This window comes from Tachypleus tridentatus, chromosome 6, assembly GCF_004210375.1.
Source record: "Tachypleus tridentatus isolate NWPU-2018 chromosome 6, ASM421037v1, whole genome shotgun sequence".
NCBI classification, from domain to species: domain Eukaryota; kingdom Metazoa; phylum Arthropoda; class Merostomata; order Xiphosura; family Limulidae; genus Tachypleus; species Tachypleus tridentatus.
In genome coordinates this window covers 16167151-16190729 of record NC_134830.1, presented here as the reverse complement: position 1 = coordinate 16190729, position 23579 = coordinate 16167151, and the positions used below count along the sequence as shown (strand labels likewise).

At 33.3% G+C, this 23579-nt stretch overlaps 1 protein-coding gene across 1 annotated transcript in view; it reads right to left on the bottom strand.

The window, feature by feature from the left end:
• Nucleotides 1-5189, bottom strand: part of mesh (sushi domain containing 2 mesh) — a 43360-nt gene extending 38171 nt beyond the window's left edge. Inside the window, exons 1-2 of the mRNA XM_076503457.1 lie at nucleotides 4988-5189; nucleotides 2174-2355 (exon numbers count right to left, since the gene is read on the bottom strand). Of these exons, the coding sequence (XP_076359572.1) occupies nucleotides 2174-2355; nucleotides 4988-5075 (270 nt within the window). The 5' untranslated portion in view covers nucleotides 5076-5189. The remainder of the gene's footprint in view (nucleotides 1-2173; nucleotides 2356-4987) is intronic.
• Between the last annotated feature and the right edge of the window lie 18390 nt (nucleotides 5190-23579).

Here is a 23579-nt window from a genome sequence, read left to right as displayed (position 1 = left end):
TTGGAAGTTGTATCAGCCGGAATTGGAGTTTCAAAAAACAACAGTTATTAAATGAGCATTGGTCATATGAGAGCCTATAATATTTCAATTTTCTATATATATCAAATTTTAATTTTTAGCATATTACTCACACTGACTTGAGTATGAATGAGTTTTACTTTTACAATACATTTCAATGAGCTGCATAAATTAGTACAATGTAAGCCTAACGTCGAATCCATTAATCTCAACTCTGACGAGTGTTCAAGTGTACAAGCCAGCACGTTTATTATATTCAAAGAACCCTAAATCGCTGGTTTCCACTGATATACTGTTTATAACATTGTTTGGTTCACGAAAATAATAGTTCGGGAAATCATAGGTCTTGTTATATTGTGTTATTTTCTATGTTTTCAGAAGTGAAATGTTTCAGCTTTATATTAAATCTTTACTTTCAACTTATTGTTTTTCAGAACTTGTAGACAATTTTACTTCTTAAAAACGTTTTGTATTTCTTTATCACATTTAAACTGGACAATTGTGTGAGCCACTTGAAAAACTAAATTAGTGAATTTTCGCTGTTTTAGAATACTAAGGTTTAGTTAACGTGTAAAGTTATTTAATTAATCTATCTCCTTAGAACGCTACAGCTGTATTAAAGAAAGTCACAAAAAAATAAAAATAAATTTCAAAATTAAATCCCTTTTCGCTCAGTAGGTTCGTTTCCTCTTGGATTTCGCGCGAAAATTGTTCAGCAAGAACTCATCAACACTTGGTTTCGATGGTGAAGTGAAAGTTTATGACAAAACACAAGAAATTCAATAATATTTGGTTAGCCTTCTCGTTTTTTGTTCGTTTTGAATTTCGCACAAAGCAACACGAGAGCTATCTGCGCTAGCCGTCCCTAATTTAGCTAAAGGGAAGGCAACTAGTCATCACCATCCACCGCCAACTCTTGGGCTACTCTTTTACCAACAAATAGTTGGATTGACTGTCATATTATTACGCCCCCACGACTGAAAGGGCGAGCATGTTTAATGTGATGGGGATTCGAACCCGCGATCCTCGGATTACGAGTGTAATGCCATAATCACTTGGCCATACCGGCCCCTCAGCCTTCTCCAGAATTAATACAATACCAACAACAAAATGTTTAAGAAGATAGCTGTTGCTATGATGAAAAAATCATCATACTTACAAAACAATAAATAATATAACGTACTGAAATTTTTTTTAAAGTCTCAGTAAAATGTAGTTCGTTCAAAAATATGACATATTTAATAGAAAAGTTAATAAAGCCTTAGATAAATATAATGTATAATTCCAATGAGAAATTATTCTAACCTAAATAATGCTCGTTAAATTCCGTCCAGTTTTGCTAAAAATTGCTACTAAAGACTTGTAAAGCCTGTGTTATATTTTCATCTAATTATGAACTAATTCAACATTTTTATTATTTGAGCTTAAAGTGAAGTTTTAATTTAAACAGCTTCGAATTTTACCATTTTAAAAATAAAAAAATATAATAACGTCACGTTTTCAAAAAGATGTATTACTTGTTTGCAGTTGATTAAAATTTCCATTTGTGTATTGCAACACAAAACTGTATTCTATAGATAACATGTTGATAACGTAACAGTCTCAGATTTCAAAACATGCGTTCACGTAGAACGAGCGTTTTAGGTCCTCAAAATGATAAACTGTACAAAATACACGCAAGAAAGCAAGACATGTTTTAAGAGAAACGTATATCTAGAAGTAACTTAAGTCCAATAAGTCATCTTCCTAACTTATAACAGTTTAAAAAATGCAAATAGTGCGGCCATAAAAGATATTATAATTTATAAATGTAAATATACCAAAGTGTCCAAACATAACAGTCGGAATACACATTTTAAAAATCAGAGGTCCATTAGAAACATTTGTATAACACAAAATGTCAAATTTAAGGCACAAAATAAACTGAACAAGTAATTATTAGTTCTACAAATTGTAATTAAGATCTATAAACTACAGTTTACGTTTCATGTGTCTTTGTAACAAATCACTTGATATAAACAACAGAATTATAAACTTCAAAAGTAGAGCAAAATAAATACTTTTGATACTCTTGAATGTGCATTTAACATAAACGATTAAATTGGGTCTCAAGTGGATTTAGTTGAAAAAAATGGCATGAAAATGTTTTACCTACCATTATGTAATGATATGCAAACCCAAAATAAGGAAGTCGGAACTTTAAACCGATATCTATATAGGATTTTCCAGCCGTAATATCCTTAAAGTCAAGTGTATCATATGGGTACATGAGTTGTTTACGGAGTATCTCAAGCTCAGCTGGGTTCACTGGTGAATAAAACTGTGGTCTTCCTGCGGCTTGAAAAAACAAACAAAAAACAAGTTTATCATCAGCTCAGTTACAAGTGAGGAACATTTCGCTCTGTAGATTTTCTTCTTTATATTGGTAAAGCATTTATAGTTAACGAAGAAGTTAACTTCATTTTAGGCTCCCTCATATTTTTAGATCGCTTACAAGTAACTAGTAAAATGTTCAGCTTTTCTTCAGTAACTTTTCCCATGAATTTTAATGCAGACTGCCCTTTTCGTTGCCTACTTTATGTAATAATTTGACTTGAGATATTTAGGATTAGTTGACTGCAAAAGTTGATCACAACCGGCTATACTTTATTTGACGACCAAGCATCTTGACAAGTCTAGATCATAACCACCATATGAATTGGACTTCGTTTTTGGAAGTTGTTTATTCTATTTTCATTTTGTTTAAATTTTAGTGGATACTGGCATATAAAAAGTTCCACAGAGAATATTTTAACAGACCCCTCACGAACCAGTGAAGAACATTTTAGCAGTTTCCATTTCTTTTTTCTTAATATGAACTGAACTATTTGGACATTTTTAGTGGCTAAAACGGTGACATGATATAAAAGACTGTTTAATACAGGTATTATTAGTTTAGTTTGTGAATAAATACTTTTTTTTAGTTTGGATAGTTTTATTATAAGAAAGTTAAAAGCAGGTGATTATTGGAAGTTGTGTTTGTAACTCAGATGATTTAATAATAAACTAATAAACAGTATGAAATGAGCGAGAAACGGCAAAGAAAATAGCAGAAAAGATTAAAGACACGGAGTTCAAATTCGGAGTGGAGTTAACTTCAGTAGAGGTGATAGGCCTAACGTTTAGTATGTTAGAGTAAGATTAACAGAAAACTTCAGTAGAGGCGATAGGCCTAACGTTTAATATATTAGAGTAAGATTAACAGAAGAAAAACAAGAATTAATTTCGTCAAAGTATGGTTCTAAAGTAATTGACTAAGCCTAAATGCATTTTGACACAAGGAATTGAGGATATTTTGAAGAAAGATGACCAAAACGATTACTGGAAAAGAAGTATGTAACTGCAGTAACTTGCGTTACATTGTAAGTGAATTATGCACGGAATATCAGTGCAATAGAAATAGAGAAAGATAGTTCGGCTTGTCAACTGAAATTCTAAAGCAATTAAATAGGCCTAAGTGGGCTTTAGAAAAGAAGTAGAGGACTATATGTAGTGTTTATGATACGCCTCTGATCTCTATAGTGTAAAAAAATTGTTGTACATAAGTTTAATTTGTTAGAATATATATATTATTTTGAAAGCAAGTAAAGAGCGTGCTGTTCGTTTGTCTTTCAATTTATCACCAAGTCACAAACACCTACTGTAGAAGAATTTTAGGTTCGACAACAACACACTATATGTTTATAGTGTATCTAGCGCATAGATCCTAATGGTAGCTAGTATGGAAACTTGATAATTCTGTATTTCCCTTAAAACTGACCAATCAACAAACGAAAACTTGTCTCAAAAAGATATGTCCAAAACAACCCTCTCTGGGAGTTTTTGGATTGAACTTACTTTTACTATTTAACAAACTGTGGCACAAAGACACCCCTTGACTCCAAGGGGATGTGCTAAAGTAAAATATTTTCTAAGTTTTAACAGTTAGTTTCCTACTGAACTAATTGTTTCAAACGTGTCACATTATGAGAAACGTTAATCCCCCCAAAAAAAAACAACTTAATAACTGTATTTTCGTTCTGTTAGTTAGTCGTATAGAGCTAGCAAACCAAACTTGAATGCCGCTTATTTCGAAAGGAAAACTATAAATCATCATGAATATAAGATATGTAAAAAACTTCAGCCTCTTACGTAGACATAAACATGCCCCTTTCTATTAATGAATTATATCATTATTGATATCAAAATAGCTGGGATATTACTGAAATTTCTGTGCACTTTGATGGCAGTAGCGTACATCACTTATGGCCAAATCTGTGCACTAGAAAGAAAGAACTGTTTTGACTTAACACCTGTTTCTTTTGCGTCTGTTTTAAACAAATGTTCTTATTACGTTATTAAGCGTAAGAGAAAAATGTTCATTTAAATATTTTTCTGTATTTTTGACAAAGTGAATAGAATTTATTTAAGTAAGGTTAAGGACAGCAGTATATATTTGGTAAACTAACCGTAAGTATATATCACAAAACTGCAGTTTAAACATTAACACCTGTAGATCACAAAGCATCTGTTATAGCTTGATATTTTGTTCTATTCTTAACGAATTTCGTAGATACAATAACAAAACAAAAATAATTTGATGCAACTTCAAATTTTTAGTGCAGTATCAGAACTTTTTTTCGCTCAAAAACAAATTCCAAGACATTTCTTGTTACATTGACAATGTGTAATATTACATTTGTAAGCATTAGAACCAGTCTTTTATAATACCGAGTATTTTTACTGAAAATACTTTTTACGGTTGAAATTAATGACAGAATTTTACTGGAAATTGTAATTACGCTTCAAAATAATAATCTTATTTTAAACACACTTCAAAAATGTTTAAGAGATATTACAATTATAAAGCATTTGATATAAATATATTTAGCACAATATATAAGTATATCTTGTTTCCCCAAATTTGTAGAAATATGGACATCAAAGTTACCTTGAGGTCTTCTTGAGAGTTTTAGTTCATTTTTAGAATAAACTAATTGGAAAAGAACAATTATTAGAAACCACCTAACTGCCGCCATTTTTATGTGCTTTATAATGGTCTTCGACACACCCGATTGTCGAAATGGAAGTTAAAAAAAGGGACTTTGATATAATGCCCGGATGATGACGGTTGTTCTCCTTCAACTTATCAAATCTCGTGAAATTCTTCCCGCTTTTCATGTATATGTTCCGATAATAAAAAAATAACCGAATTATCTACAACTTCAAATCGAACAAAGTCCGCAGCGCTAAGTATTGTAACCATAGTGATCGTGATAAGCTTTCCGCTTGTTGTTGTTAACAAAACCATTCATTAGCACTTACATTCGCAATGTGCATTTACATCATTCTAATAGAATGAGAAAACAGAATAGGTGTGCTTTTGTAATAATTTTAATATTGTACCATTTGTTTAACAAACAATATATTTCAAAATATTAAAAGATTTGCAGGATTTCAAAATTATTACAAAATAAAATTGCTAAATTCGTTATTATTACATAAAGTCGCCATCTTTCGATTTCACACGAAGTCCAGTTTATTTTAATATTTTTTCGACAAAAAATGGATCTTGTGTTTATATGAAGATATTGAACCATAATTCCATACGTGAATAACTTATCTTAGAGGATGTTGCCAAATCGTTAAACACATTTCTTCTCACCCTAAAACTGTATGCAGTGAACTTGTAGGGGCATGATGTTTTGGCGAAGGATAAGCGAATTTCACGAGTCTTATCTTAACGAAACCAAGGAGGAAAAAAAAAGTACAATAACCTTTATTAAAATACTAATAATAACAATGATTAAACAACTGTGCATTTGTTTCTTTGGAAAATTCTGCATTAACAACCGTTTACATTATTCTTTAGTCATTGTTCATCATTGATAGTTTTGATTTGAGTTTACTTAGTGATTAATTATTATTTTGTTACAAGTTACAGCTTTTTACAGAAAGGAAGATTATTGTTTTAAAAATAATCTTCCTCAGTGTAACTTAGCTCGGCATGGCCAAGCGTGTTAAGGCAGATGGTTAAGATATCCGACTCGCAATCTGAGGGTCGCGGGTTTGAATCCCGGTCGCACCAAACATGCTCGCCCTTTCAGCCGAGGGGGCGTTATAATGGTACGGTCAATCCCACTATTCGTTGGTAAAAGAGTAGCCCAAGAGTTGGCGGTGAGCGGTGATAACTAGCTGCCTTCCCTCTAGTCTTACACTACTAAATTAGGTACGGCTAACGCAGATAGCCCTCGAGTAGCTTTGCGTGAAATTCAAAAAACAATCAAACAAACCTTAGTGTAACTTGTAATAAAATAATTGCTCATCTTTGAATAGTAACGAACACTTTACAGTCATTCGAAGCTTAAGTAAAGGAGAACGAATTATCCATTTTACGTTATAAATGCTTTAAAAACAACCACAAATCATGTACTCTTTACAAGTGGGTTTAGATGAACAGCTGTGAGTGAAAACATCGAATTAGCTAATGTATTGTAATACATTGATCATATACCAAACAATAATAACTTTTATACATATGAAGATATTGTCATGTAATACAAGTTAAACTTTATAGTTAGTTTTATGTTTTGAAAAATGATTAAATTTATATCATTTTCCATTATACCTTTTGTATGTTCGATTCTACATAGTTATAAAACTCGAATCTCTGATTATATTAGAAATAAAAGGCCAAAAGTTCGAGTAGTTGATTTTGTCTGTGCGTTGTAACATAAAGTAACACCATAGACTATCTGTGCTCTGTCCACAGTGGGTATAGAAACCCGATTTTTAGCATGAGAATCCCACACATTTATCGCTGAGCCACTGAATGACTTTGGATTGAGAACAATATATAAACAGTTTAGGAGATTTCCTGTAATTAATTATTTGTTATACTAAAGTTTCGTACTTTTTTCTTAGTTGGTTAATATGTTTTATATTAAACCAGTTCTTACAAAATGTTTGAAAATTTAAAGACAAAATGATACCTTTTGGTTCGAATTCGAAGTTACATATCTAAGAATCGTTGAATAATGGTGTATGTTAGTTATATTTGTGTTTCATTATATTTGCTGTATGTACAAATACCAAACATTATCAAATCCTTAATTATCATGAAAATAATGCTTCAGGCTGACGAAGTGTGATCTAATGATTGGTAGTTTGTGTGACGTTACATCATGATAAAGCTTATAATAATTTTTATAAATGTTTTTACAAGCATATACTACAAGTTTTACCAGTAAGAAGAACATAATAGCATTTCGATTGCACGCCAAGTGCGCTACACGTCACTATTAACTAGGTCATTCACTTAATAAGAGATCTCAAGTCGGATAAGAATGTAATACAAGCGTTGCACAAAGTGTGCAGACTAAAGAACATAGGCCCAGTAAAGAAAGAATAGTAAAAAAATTATTACCAGTTGATTGTGATGTAACTTCACACAAACTGTTATCAAACATATTAAATTCCTTCTCATTGATGTTAAGTTTTCCAATTTTCAAAAACAAATAAAAGCTAATGAGCAAAAATTTGTACTAAATGTACAATTATGACAAAACAAACGTTCTGTAATTTAAAAGGCATAACGAAAAATATATTCTGAACGTTGTGTAAAATGTGTCCATAGCTTCAACTGAAGTTAAGATCCTGTACTTTTAATTGAGTTGTCTTTGTCACTGCATTATCAACGTAATTTTAAAAACATATGTTGTGTACATTGCCTAACTTCATGTTTTTGCAGTGTAGCATGCCAATATTAGTTTCTGTACATGATAATGATTCTTAAGATCATACGATTCTTTCTAGGAATTCTGGAAGCAGTATTTCATGAGTTATTAAACTTATCGTGCTGAATAGGAGTTTTCAAAATCACATTTCGTTGTTTTGCTGTTTGTTTGTTTTCTTTTTAAGGTTTGAACAATCAAACGAGTCATGATTTATACTTTATTATATTTTTATAGCTATATACAGTATTCCCAGTGCTAGGACACTATTGTTATCATTTTATCAAGGTTTGATAATTCTGCTCATCTTCTTCTGACGCCCCCTAGCGTTAAAATGCTAAAAATCGAGTTCGGATACTCGTGGTGGGCAGAGCACAGATAGCTCCTTGTATAGTTTTATGATTAATTCAAAACGATAACAACAAACAACAATCTTCTTCTGACGTGAAGTAAACTAATGTAGTAGTTCTAATTCAATAACATTTGCTGCTCAGAATACCTGAATTGGTAAATCTATTCCATCTGAAGTCCTTTATAAACAAAGCTGACCCACATTAATCGTACCTTTATCAGGCAACTTTGTTTGGGGATTTTTTTTATTCATTTTTTTACAGGTAAGTGATGTTCTTCAGTATGACACACTGTGGTTCTTAATTAGAAGACTCGACCTGTGTCTTCCCTGTGTTCTACATCTTGCCTCAATTTGCAACATAATTAATATTTGACTGTAATTTAAATGACAACTTACCACAATATTGCCAACACAGTTTAAAATCATTTCAATTAATTAGCTCAGTCTCTCTAACTGATCAAAGTAGGTAGACATCAAATGCCTTTGATGGTTGAAAAATAAGTTATTTTGTTATAATTCATTGTTTTGTTCTTACTTTTGATTTTACGGAGCAAACACACAGGAACACGTTGACTAACAGAAAACACAACATTTCGGAACAACAGTGTCATTGAGTCATGGTAGATAGATTAGCTTACTTACGTAACTTTTTTTTGTTATTTGTTATGATGCCATGAATGATTATGAAAATTATCTTTGTTCACTAACTTTTAACCAATAATAAAAAATTGAAATATTCTAATATGCGATGAAATATGGCGACAAAAATTCAACACAAAACTTCTATTTAATTTCTTGTATCCAATGTAACTTTCATCTACGTATTGTGAACCTATAATATATCAATGGTACATCTGTAGAAGCTTAAGTTATAAGGTCAAGCACTTTGCACGTGTATTAGATATGCATTATACAACTTTTACTTCCCTTATGTTATAGGGTAGTAGTGGAAACCTAATGAACGAAGTAGTATTTTATAATACTAACTGAAAGACTGTAGTACTGACTTAGGTTACGTCATATGCATCACAATATATTGAAGCTTTTTGACTGAAACTACGAAACTAGTCCTAGTGTATGTAAACCTACTGGATGACGTTGTTATATGGAGCTAGATGAAATCGAGAAATAAAGTAATTGGACTTGAAAATGAAAGATACTTATCTTATAAAGTGCTTTTTGCTTTACAGCTCAACGTTGTAATGTAACATGATTATAAAATGATTAGCTCACACACACAATTTACTTTGAGATGAACTTAAACACTAATAAATAGTTATATATTGATTTTTAAACATGCAACAAATATGGGCACAAAAAACACGAAAAAACTATGAAAATTACAGATAAATAGATCATACTATACTCAGTGTCTGCTCTATGCATGAAACAATCAAATAAAACTATTACGTAGCAGCTACATTTCAGATACAAATGTCTAGTTTCGCATCCTCACGTGCACGTATATTTATATTTCTGAATCCCCACTTAGTTTCAACGGAGTTATAACGTTAAAATCAGGGGTTTGGCTTCCCTCGGCGGACTCAGCAGATAGCCCTCTGTGGTTTTGCTATAAAAACAACAACATACTCGTATTAAACTTACTCTTTATTGTTTAGGCTTCACCAAATTGTGACTACATAATAGCAATAAAGTAAGTAAAATTGTAATGTAATTCTAAAAACGTATGGTATACATATCCATATATATAGTCTCAACTTTCTTGATATCTATGTATAAATCAAGAAAGCTGAAATATTGTTTGAAGAACTCAGCATACATAAGAACAAGAAATTCAATGAAATAAAAAACCATTACTTAACTCAATGATCCGTAACTCTTACTATTAACTATTTGTCAAAAGTAGATGATCCGTAAGTCTTACTATTAACTACTTCTGCAAGCAGTATGTTTCCGAGAGCTGTCGAAATGAATTTTTGAAATATTTCAACGTAACTTTAATTAAATTAATCATAAAACATACTAAGCACGATCATTGTAAAATATTCAAAAGGACACTCACTTCTATAAATATTTATCTATGTTTCGAATTCATGACTGTCATTAGAAATACGAACCTTGGATAATCAGACCTATTACAAATAACTGTCAACCTCAAAATACAGTCCTGTATTTTATTAAGTTAATTCTATATGTATTCATTAAACACCACGATTGAGAATATGACACTACTTACATACATACATAATCCTTCTTAGTTTGGTTTGTTCGTTTTGAATTTCGCGAGAAACTATATATGGACCATCTGCTCTAGCCGTCTCTAATTTAGCAGTGAAAGACTAAAATGAAAGAAGCTAGTCATTACCACACACCGCCAACTCTTGTGCTACTGTTTTACCAACGAATAGTGGGATTGACCGTCATATTAGAAAGCTTCCACTGCTGAAAGTAAAAGCATATTTTATGGGATGGGAATACGAAACCACGACACTCAGATAGCTGTGCCACACCACCCTTCTTGGCAGTATTAATTCATTTTACAATGAATGTTTAGTGAAAAAAATAAATATTTTTATGAATTGCTTCGAATAGTCGTATTCACTTCGCGCCTGTGCAAACTGTACAAAGCCTATGTATGTTGCGTAAGATTTTATTAAAAAGCTTGCTTATTCAAACGTTTTCCGCTTCCTGTTATAGAAGAAGGTTTAAATTTATTTCCTGGATACTTATTATAACAAGTAACTGAAATATTTCAGGAATTTTAGAAGATGTTTATGTGGCATGTGTGTTTCGGGAATTAGCAAAAACAAGAAGTTATGAATGAATAATAAATTGCATTAGCATTGTTTGAGTAGCGTATGCTACTACGTTAGCATTGGCAGTCCAGGTTACCACTTGTTATGATCTCAAATAAGAAACGTTATATTTGAAAAGTATTGCACGGAATTTTAAATGAGTTAATTGGCGGGAAGACATTTTGAAGAAGAAATCCAATTGGTTAATTCAAGAGTCCAAGAAAGGCGGCTGTCCAATTTCCTCAGAGTTTTTGGCTCTACGTGTTTTTAGCACGATAATTTTTGCCTGTGTCACGAAATAAAGACTGTTTTCATATTATACATCATCCCCATCATGTTTACTTCTAACCTTAAACTCAACCATTTTAGTAAATTCAATTCAGTATCACTTCTTGATTTATTTTGTTAATTATCCTATTATAAAACAGACTTATTTAATACTCTTGCGTTTAACCCAAGAATATTACACACTAAGAGTTAAAGGCTGGCTGATAAGGTGAAAATATTTCGTATGAAAACAGGTAAACATTTGATCTTGAAAGAAGTTATAGGACTATTTCATAAGTTATCTAAGTATTGGACGTCATTAAACGTTAGAATTAATTTTAAGAAATAAGTGCTAACATTTAACGGGATGTAAACCTAGGTCTTTTTATACTCAGAAAATAACAAAATAATAATAATTTATATCCATTCAAAGTTTTAACTTTTCCTAGGTCTTTTCATACTCGGCAAATAATACAAAAACTAATTTTTCATCTTTTTTAATTTTTAAGATTGAAATGTTGTAAGTACTCTTTGGCCTATCAGCTTGTAAAGTCCACATTTTTATGGGAAGTGTAAATTTAAGTACAGAAATCAATGTTAAAGGTTGCCTTTAAAAATGTCGCTTCACTGAGTGAACTCTGAAAGTCACAGGGTTATGTATCACCCGTAAAAACGTTATAGTTCAATACTTCACTGAGAAACTCGTTAAAATATTAAATTATGATACATTACTAGAAACAACTGAATCACTCAAACATTTTTGTTTGTGCCCTTTAGGTACTAAACAGAAAATCCTTCTTTGGTTTTACTTGCTTTATTTACTTTCCTATTGAGTATTTCCCCTCCGGTGGAGCGGTAAGTCTACAGATTTATAACGCTAACATCTGAGGTTCGATTCCCTCGATAGCCTCGGCAGATAGCGCGATGTGGCTTTGCTCTAAGAAAAACACACACACACACATTCAGTTTCCAATATTATCTTCTTTATATTGTAAAGTAATAAATATTTTCTAAATTTGTTCGCTAAATATCTTGTTGTCCGAATTCATTACGTTTTATATTTCAAACTAAAACAATTTCAATGCGAAAATTATACAAGTAACGTCTATTACGTTATAAATGAGTATCTTAGCCATATAATAACAATATAAAAGTATACATGAGAGCAAAGAGTAAGTAATGATATTAACTCTAACCTCGCCCTCATTGTTATGCTCTGACACTTAACAAAAAGGAATTTGAAGCATCGTTATTGCATAAAATGGAGAAAGCTAACAGTTGTATGTTCAGTGCGTTATCAAATGCCAAGCATCATGCTTTTCCAAAGTACATTGCTTCATTTTTTAACCTTATACATCGTTCACGCGTGGTTCAATCCAAAGGTTAGATCGACTAAAAGTTAGTATGAATGACATCTATTCCGTCAACGCCCGTGAGTTTTTTTTTTTTTACAGTGAATTTATAGTTATGGAACATTTGAGAATACATAAATATTGACACAGGTTGCTATAAAACTAAGCCATTTTCCAAAATATGTATTGAATATATCAACACAGACAGAAATTTGATAAAGTATTATGTTCATCTCAAAGCACAAATCATTTCACTCATAAAAAATAATTTGATATTACGTAGTAGTCCATACAGCCCTTGATTTTGGGTGAAACTTGAATGTCATCTTCTTTTCTTCAAGATGTATTTCAAGTAATTGGAATACATAAGTGACAGATTTCTATAAACATTCATAACTCATCATATTAGACGAGCTTTTATAAAAAAAAAAAGTCATGTTTTACCTTGAGTATCTCTGTTTTACCTGACAAATTCTTACCTTCAGTTGCTATGTTTATTCAACAAACTTTTACTTTGGTTATCCCTATTTCCCATAATAGACTTTGTCTTTGAATATTTTTGTTTTACCTCACAAACCCTTACCTTCAGTATTTTTGTTTTACCTAACGAGCTTTTACTTTGAGTACCTGTATTTTCCTTAACAAACATTTATATATCATTGATATCCGAAACAAACTCTCACATTGAGTATCGTCGATATATCAAACAAATTCTTACCCTAAGTATATTTGATGTGCCAAACAAACTTATCCCGAATGTCTTTGATTTACCAAACTTTTATCATAAGTGTTTATAATTTACCAAACTCTTATCCTAAATTTATTTATTTTACCAAACAAACGTTTACCTTTAAATATTGTCATTATAGCAACAACACTCTTACCTTGAATATCTTTGATTTAACAAACACTATTACCCTGAGTATCTTTGATTTATTGAACAAATCGAAGATATTCGAAAACAACCTTCCACTTTGAGTGCAATGACATCAATTTATTTTATAAACGCCTTTTTTTTTTTTTTTACAGTCACAATGCTATCCTTGTTATTTTTTTAATGTAATAAAAATATGTACATTTGTAGGGGTTGAAAGACAAAGAAATACTTTGTTTTTCTGAAAATAACTTTTCAGAGTTATACTCTGAAACAGACCTTTCGTGTCGTTGCTTTTATTTTCCAAAATAAATTATATCCTTTTTTGTTATTAAGGCTTCAACCACATTTCTTTTGCGTTTATGATCAGTTGAAAACACCATATAAAATAGTCTAAAACACCATATAAAATAGTCTAAAACACAGTAATTCTGAATTCCGAAAGCTTCTAAATCTTCAAAATAACATAACAACAGATAAATACGACATAACCAAACCGTTATACTATCATTATGAAGAAAAATTAAATGTGTTTCGTTATCAACGTTTATGCTATACTCTATCAAATTTCTCAATTTTTTCAATCTATAAAAAAACAAGAAACACTGGTGTCGTGTTACGTCAGGAAACCTGAAAAGTAGGCCTACGAAAGAACGTACTTTTCAATATCAGGCTTGACGTAAACAAACGGTGAACACATCTGACCAGAGTTTCCACATTCTCGGTTATTAAACATTAAGCTACAAAAACACTTCTAATTTTGCAGCTATGGGGATGTTATAAGAGTTATAGTATTTGCTGCTCTTCGTTAAGACTAGTTACTTTAGGGGGCGGGTGGTGCCAACAAGTTGTCTTCCCTGTGGTCCGCTACCCAAACTTAATGATGCCTATGCCTCAACCGTAGTGTATCTCTGACCTGGCCGTTTAACACATTGCGCGCCTAAAGTGCCGTTCAGGTGAACAAACAAACTTTCCAATCTTTTATGTCTTTCGTAACGTTTTAATTAAGTTCTACGGTAAGATACGATTATATCTCTTGGCCATTATTGTTAGTGAGAAATAAAGAATTTATTCCAGTTCAAATTAGACATAATGTAAATTTTCGGCAAAGTAACTAAAACGTCCTTATAAATGAACAGATTTAAAAAAAAAAAAAAAAAAACAACTCTAGTTAAGAAATATCACGCTTAAAAGACCAAGCTCCCTTTGATACAATGTTACAATTTCTACGTTACATGACTTTTTATCTTCAGTAAGCTAAATTTTCGTTTACTGGAAATGTATGGGCTACTTGAAACTTTACTGTTTACTGAACCTCGCTATACGAAAGAGATTGTTGTTTTGAATTTCGTGTAAAGCTACACGAGAGCTGTCTGCACTAGCCATCCCTAATTTAGTAGTGTAAGACCACAGGGAAAGCAGATAGTCGTCACTACCCACTGCCATCTATTGGGCTACTCTTTTACCAACGAATAGTGAGATTGACCGAAACTTAATAACGCCCCCATGGCTGAAAGGGCGAACATGTGTAGTATGACGGGGATTCGAACCTGTGACCCTCAGATTAGGAAGCGCTGTCTGACTACCGTGTAAGACTGTGATGTGACTACTGAGTAAAAGCTGTAATGTGACTAAAGTAGTATCATAGCAACTGTATAATAGAACGTAAAAATTAACTGCTTTCTTCAACGTGCTGGAGAGAAGACACTACATTGTTTGACTTTGCTTGAGCTATGTTTTTCTTTCCGATCAATAACTGTACCATCACAAGTTTACTGTTAGTGTTAGTTTTAACTCTTGAAAGTGAGTTAACAAAATAGTGACAAAAATCCGCAGTTTAAATTTACTGTAGTACTATGGAAACGAAGCAAAAAGCAAGAGCAAAGTCCAGATTTTTTTATATACAGCTATCTTTTATTTAAAATTTCATAAAATAAATGTGAAATAAAATATCATCTTAATACAGAATATGTTTGTAATTTATTAAAGTTCATAGAATAAAACGTATTGTCTGGACAGAATTAATTTAAATTGTAATAGTATTTCTTATACAGGATAAGGGAAGACACACACATACGAGACGGGAGTCCCCCACTCTCAGCTTGCAACACGTACAGCAATTCGGCCAAATTTTTAGTTTTCATTTAGGCCAAATTTAAGCAAAAAATATGGTTATTTGGGCAATATATATTTTAGAGTGTTCAAATTTAACGGTTTCCTGGTTGTTACTCCTCGTATTGGATAACGTTCCATAAACTTTAGCTTTCTTACTCATAACTTCATTTCGGAAAAAATGTTCAATCTTTTCTTTTGAAAAACTCATCCGTACGCCTATGAGGAACGATCAATTAATACGTAAAAAAATACAACACTTCTACTACCCGATCTTCAAGCAGCTTACCATTTAGGTGTGAAGAAGTGTTTACAAAATGATATATTGAAACATTATACTGTGTTGATGCTATCGGTCTGGTAATAATGGTGTTCAGCCTGAAACTTGTATTTTCAAAGGAAGATTTTAAATAAAAGTATGAACACTTACAACAATGCAGTATTGAAGAACCATTTAAAAGAGTATACTGATGACGTTAGAGATCTTACGATACATCTTATTTTATAACTTTGAAAGAAGCTCAATTATTGATACCGAAGCAATTTTAATAAAACTGAGTTGTTTTAATTTAGTTAAATGTATTTCTCTAATTAAATCAATTCTTTATCTCTCAAAAGTCAATTTTTGAAATACTTTACATATTTCATATTTACATCATTTTACATAGTTGGGCTTTAATGAACACAACTATAATGTTGTATAATGCACGTAACAAATTGGCCTTTATAAAATTCTTGAAATTAGATGGGCTGCGTAAATTTAGAAAAAGAAGAAAAGAACAGAGCCAGACAACAGAAGGTTATTTTAATTGGAGGCTACTGAAGTGGTTGAACTAAATAACTGTGTCCATCTAATTAAAACATAAATCGATTGTATAGACTGATGACAAAATTAGGTTAATATAATGAATCAACAGTGTTAATGGATTATAAAAAGTAGGCATTATTAGACAAATTAATGGGCTTAGTTAATCATTGATGAATAAAAGGATCGAGAATTAGGATTAAAAAAACAATGAAATAATTTTTTGTTTGTTTGTTTTGGAATTTCGCACAAAGCTACTCAAGGGCAATCGGTGCTAGCCGTCCCTAATTTAGCAGTGTAAGACTAGAGGGAAGGCAGCTAGTCATCACCACCCACCGCCAACTCTTGGGCTACTCTTTTACCAACGAATAGTGGGATTTACCGTCACATTATACGCCCCCACGGCTGGAAGGGCGAGCATGTTTAGCGCGACGCGGGCGCGAACCCACGACCCTCGGATTACGAGTCGCACGCCTTACGCGCTTGGCCATGCCGGGCCGCAATGAAAGAAAGACAACATCATTGGAAACATGAGGTACGCGAGTGAATTAGAGTAAAGTCGAGAGTCGTGACAAAAAACTTGGAGACATTGTGAACGTGTCCAATATCGAAGAAAGCTAAATTGGATTCAAGTTGTGCAGTACTATGATATTACAATGTTGTGGTGCAAACCGAATCCTAGATACTATGATTGCAGAAAAATGAAAATCAAAGGTTCCATTGTGAAGATTGAATGATTCTAAGTAACCAGCAATTTTATTGTAAAGAAATTAGCAATAAAAGACACGTATACAGGTTAGGCAGATATGTGCAGTCTTTGAAACTTGCTCCCCAAAGATATGTTGTATGAAGACGATCTGCAACATATGAACTTGTGTGTTAATTATTTCCATGAAATTCAGTAGAAAGGAGGACAGTATGACTTTCACAATTTAACCGACATTTACTGTGATCTTAGAAATGTATATACAAAACTATGTTCTAAAGGTGTGTGAAAGTGCAGCTAATCAGACGATTGATCAGAATAATACGTGTCAACTTGTAGAATTTCGGCCATCTGGTCTAAAAACGAACAACACATATATTGCAATTACCACGAGAATTATGCCAAGTAGAAGACATGCATATTGTAAAAGTGGGTTCTCAACAGCAACACGAGGACATTCCATTACTTCCAAGATGATTTTTGAAGACCAGGAGTTCAGAAAAGAACAAGAAAGTGACAATAGAAAAAAAAAAAACATCATTTGATTGTCTGATTATGGCGTGTAATTATATAATAAGCTGCATTTTGTTTTATTTTAGTGTTAGATTATTAAGATCGTTTTATGTCTAATATCAATCTAACTTAATCAAGTTGTGTTTATAACATCAGAGACAATCGTTTATGACCTTGTGACGTATTTTACACAATGCTGAATAAATTAAATAGCATATGGTAATTTATTGTTAATTTGCCCCATAATTACCCTCAATAATATGAATATTATTTTGTTTAGCATTATGATTAAATAACTGATTAGGTTCTACTCGACGTTGTGAAATATCTTCTATATATTATGGGATAATCCTGGATAAATTGTGTAATTAGTGTTTCTGTTATTAGTAGAGATATATCGATGACGTTGTTAAAATATTAGAGTAACTACTTTAATGAGTTGTGGTAATACTTAACGAATAAAAGTTAATGTGTTTACGTAGATCGTAATGTTAGGCGAGTAACTGTTATTAAATTAGAAGATTATTTAGTGGAGTAAGATACTTAACCAAATTATTGTAAGCTTGTAAGTATTGTTCGATAATATGAGAGAGAAATGGAAATAAAGAGGTTTGGTGGTGAACATTTTCACTAAGATAAACATTTTCTTGAGGAGGAAGGAACTGAACATTTAGGGTATTTGGTAAGCATTTCAACCATTTTCCAAATTCTTCAAAAACCGAGATGTGAATATCACAAAAAGTTTAATGTGTAGCACACACAAGTGCATAATAGTGTTTATATAACAATGACTGACCAAAAAAAAAAAGTAGGTCAAGCATAAATCAAAGATACATTCTAGTTCGCGTTAAAACATATTTAAATTACCTATAAATTGATGCTATCACAAGTATTTATACAGACTTTATTAAAACTGGACTTGGGATCCATATCTATAGACTAATGTCATCATAGAAAAGAGAAAGCTACATGAAAACTTTATATTAACTCGAACAAAATCCCCCCGAATGGAAATTAGTTGGAACTTTGATGCAGGATCAATGTTAAGAAAATGAAGAAATATGCAAACGAATAGGCTGCCAATTTACTATATTTGACCTGAACCTGTTATTAAAGTATTTTTGTTTTTGGTTCTGAGAATAACGAGAAGTTTGCAAATAATCAAATTTGTTGTTAATGTTCTTGAAGGTTGGATAAGTACATAATTTGGAAAGTTGTAAGGATACCAAAAGATTTGGCATAAGATCCCCTGTTTGGAGCTAGAAGGTTGGTCTTTCTTTCCCCTAATGCTGAAGAAGTTTCATTGATGCTACTAAAAGATACCAAAATCGATGAAGACATCAGTTCTTCAAAATATTCAAAACACTGCTTCTACGTTGATGTAAGTAATACCTGCTATTTCTTCTAAACAGCATAGTAAGATTGAATGTGCTATGTTTAATAACAAGTTATGTCTGGAAAAATCTCTTGATAGTGTTGAGTAAATTAACAGATGTTACACAAAGCTTTATCAAGGAATAGTAACCAATGTAAGTTGATTAGTTTAATGGTGTTGATAGTAACGTATTTCAAGATACTTTCAGTAATTTTAATGTAGCAAAGTATTTTAACGCATTTCATTAAAGTGTTGTTGTATTTTGAATCTCATTCTTCGAGTCAATTATTTATTCTAACTGTAAACTTCCTTAACTTAGTAATTTGCGTACTCCACTCGCGAATGGATACTTGAATTTAATATAAATATATTGTAACATGATTTAAAGCAGAATTCTAAGACCAGTTCATACAGTCACCTATTACACAACATTTGCAAACATACTCTCAGCGTAGCTTTATACTATTATGTATGCTTTGACCTTTGTTATTAGTCTTGAAAGCTATTGGCAAAAAGAACAAAATCAAGCACAACTTACGCGCGTAAGGCGTGCGACTCGTAATACGCGTATAATTGACGGTCAATCCACTTTTCGTTGGTAAAGAGTGACTAGAAACACTGCTTCTGCACAGTGTAGCAGTTCAATACTCTTTAGTCTATTGTAATATTAAAAACTGTTTTGATTAACCATGACATTTGGATTTCCTGATAACCATATCGACATGAAATGGAGCTTGTAAAATATAGAATTTTGAAAATAAATAGCCTATTGCTATATATATAGGCATAGGGAGTTTTGGTCCTATTTTGCTTTAATCAACACATCTGTTGTATCACTTTTATTAATTATTCATTTACTCTTGTAGTAACTCTCTAAATTAATACGTTCCTTGAATCTTTTTTGCTACAAGGCAAAGTTCTTGAAAAGATAGATTATAAATGTTATCTACAGATAACAGATAAAACAGTTGTTTTTCTCCTGTGAAGTCACCATTTAAGATATACGGTTCTGTTGTCTGACTATTCGGTATTTGTAGATGTCTCGTGTTCATTGGTCTTGTAATAATGAACTGTAGCTGATAGGTTTGATTAACTGATTACACAACCCACAATTCTGAAAACATTTATGATTAATCTTATTACTCAAATTTTGGAAAAGTATTTAGATATCATAAGATAATAAGCTCATTGTCATAATGTATATACAAGTTACGTAGGCTTAACCAAATTCTGAGTGGATGGGTTTGGTATTTTATGGCGCAAAGCAACTAGGCTATCTGCGCCAAACATCCGGTTAAAAGTAAAGTAAAAGTATTAAAATTCATAAAAATGAATCAAGTTAAAACAAGACAAAGTTGAATTTTTGAATTACAACTTAAATAGCATTAAATGCAATTTTTATACCTAATGTAAGAGAGAAATTACAGTAATAATAGTTTTAAAGGACATTCTGAATGGTCATAACTCGCCAGGAAGACTAACAAGTAAATACAAATACCAGCGTTAGTCACCTGAAGTTGCCCTATCCATTTCTGGTTTAGAGTTATGTGACGTTACAGCCATGTTCAGAAGTTTTGTTTGGTATTTCGCGCAAAGCTACACGAGGGCTATCTGCACTAGCCGTCCCTAATTTAGCAGTGTAAGACTAGAGGGAAGGCAGCTAGTCATCACCACCCACCGCCAACTGTTGGGATACTCGTTTACCAAAGAACAGTGGGATTGAACGTCATATCATAACGACCCCACGGCTAAAGGGCGAGCATGTTTGGTGTGACGAGGATTTGAACCCTCATATTACGTGTCGAGCGTCTTAACCACCTGGCCATGCCAGGCCGCCATGCTCAGAAAGTAAAGTAATAGAAGTTGTAAAAGACATTCTGCAGTATAATTGTAATTATTATAACTCGCCAGGATGACTTACGGGTAAAGTTCAAACATCAGCGTTAGTCACCTAAAGTTGGCTTTTCCAGTCCTCGTTTCGAGTTATTTGACGTTACGGACATTTCCTAATTTCATATCAAAGTAGTTGTACTTCAAAAATAAATCATAAAAAAGGTATAATTTATAAATTAGAAGATTAAATAGTGTTAAAAAGGTAAATGGCCTTTAAAAAACTAAAAACGTTTGTAAGGTGGACACTGTCCAATGTTATGGTGAAACCTTGGGACGAAACAAGTCTAAAATGGTGCCATTGTTGATAGTCGTAAAGACGGCAAGACAGTAAAATGTGCCTTATTGTGACCTGAGTGCCACAAAAACAACACATTGGTGTATCAGTCCCAGATAAAATAAAACGATGAGTTAAAAACTGTGACCAATATCTAGTCTAGTGAGGGCAACTTCCTCTTTCCGATCCTTATGGACGCTTGAGGTCTAATAAAGGGTTTTATTTGGAAAATCTTGTTTTCACGTTGTTCACTCCAAGTCAACTGCCAACTGGCACGGAGCCAAGCCTTCAATACAGGACCATAGTCCATGTATGGAACAGGCAAGCAGTGATAGTGCCAGAGCAGACAAACTTAACTTCAGTGTCTGCGAGTTCGTTCCCACGAATACCAACTTGAACTGGTATCCAGAAGAACTGGATAGAAGTAGATGTTAAAAGCAAAATGGGCCAGTCGGTTTTGAATATTAGCGAGAATAGGGTAAGAGCTGACGTGAAGCGATTCCTAGGCTAACAGATATTTGTTTGTTTGTTTTTGAATTTCGCACAAAGCTACTCGAGGGCTATCTGTGCTAGCCGTCCCTAATTTAGTAGTGTAAGACTAGAGGGAAGGCAGCTAGTCATCACCACCCACCGCCAACTCTTGGGCTACTCTTTTACCAACAAATAGTGGGATTGACCGAAACATTTTAACGCCCTCACAGCTGAAAGGGCGAGCATGTTTGGCGCGACGAGGATGCGAACCCGCGACCCTCAGATTACGAGTCGCACGCCTTAACGCGCTTGGCCATGCCAGGCCTAGGCTAACAGAAAGCTAAGTGAATCGGTATAAATAGTACAGTTCGTGTACCGCATAGCTTCTATGTGATACAGGGCAAGAGAAATGGCGTACAATTCGGCAGTGAACACAGAAACTGTAGAGGGAATTCTGTGTGCAACAACCAAATCACGGCAAACAATGGCAGAGCCCATAGTCATATGATTGCAAACCATCTGTATAAACGGAAATGGAAGGACGGTTCGAAAGATGTGCGGCAAATAAAAGGCAATACTTTCAATCGGGCGTATCTGTCTTCTTCAGATGACTCAAAGAGAGGTCACATTTGGGGATAGTAATTAGCCATGGTGAGATAAGCTGATCTGTGGATACTGCTATGTCATTCAAAGATAGACACAATTCATCCAACTGTACCTGGAGACGAAGGCTAAAAGTAACAGTGGCAATCCATCTATTATGAAAAAGTGTAGCCCACTGAGGAAGGAAAATACAACCCCATGTGGGATGCTGTGGTAAAGATCAAAGTTTTAAAGTATATATAAAAGACAGTTGCAAACAACAAAGATGTAGAGGGGGTTCATGGGACTCCATGTACAAATTCTGGACTAGAAAAGTGCTGAAGGGCCCTGTACAAAGCCAAAGCTCCTTATGGAGAAGGTCTGACACATTCAAGGCTGAAGTCCTGGCAGAGCCTTAGACCAGAGATCCCTGATCTAGTTTTAATCAAATAAGGACACGACAGATTTTTAGAATGGAACATCGATCCACCCCCAAGAGGTGAAAAAAAGACACGGAGGATGCACAGTGCGCTTTTACACTTGATACGTTGCTGCCTGATGTGTGGAATAAAGGTCAGCTTACCGTCAAATATGATCCTCAACAACTTTGCCTTAGGAACCACGAGAAGCACAGCGTCACCAATACAAAGTTCAGGATCAAGGTGAACACCCAGTTGACGGAACAATTGCATGCAAACAGTTTTGGAGAGAGAAATGTTGAAACCATTTGCCGTGGTCGCGTAGGTAAATAATTAAGGACAGTCTGTAGCTGCCGCCCACTATACATCATATTTGACGACTGATACGAGATGTAGAAGTCGTTGACAAAGAGACTGTTTGCAACTGTAAGGGTAGTTGTCCACTGATTCCATTAATCTTTACAATGAAAAGTGTGACACTTAAGACACAGCTCTGAGAGAATCCAAGTTCCTGTGAGAAAGAATGGGAAAGTTTCGAACCCACATGAACCTGGAATCGTCGATTCATTAAAAATGTTTAATAAAAATCGGTAAATTGCCACGCAACCCATACGAGTGGAGATCTCCCAAAATACCATATTTCCACGTTTATCATAAGCTTTCTCAAGGACACAAATACAGAAACAAGATGTCATTTGAGAAAGGTTTCCCTGATTGATGTTTCAATCAAATCAGGTTGTCCATGATGGAGCACTGTCTTCGGAACCCACACTGAGTGGGTGAGAGGAGGTTGTTTGATTCACGGAACCAAACAAGACGAGCATTAACCATCCTCCCTAGATCTTACAGAGACAGCTCGTCAAAGCAATTTGACGGTAGTTCAAAGGAATCTTGGGATCCTTCCCAGGTTTAGGAAAAGGGAGTACAATAGCATGGCGCCAAGCATCGGGCAAAACATTTTCCTGCCAGATTTGGTTAAAAATAATCAGAAGGATAGCAACAGAGGCAGGAAAGAGATGGCGTGCCATCTCATAATGAATATCATCAGGTCCAACTGAT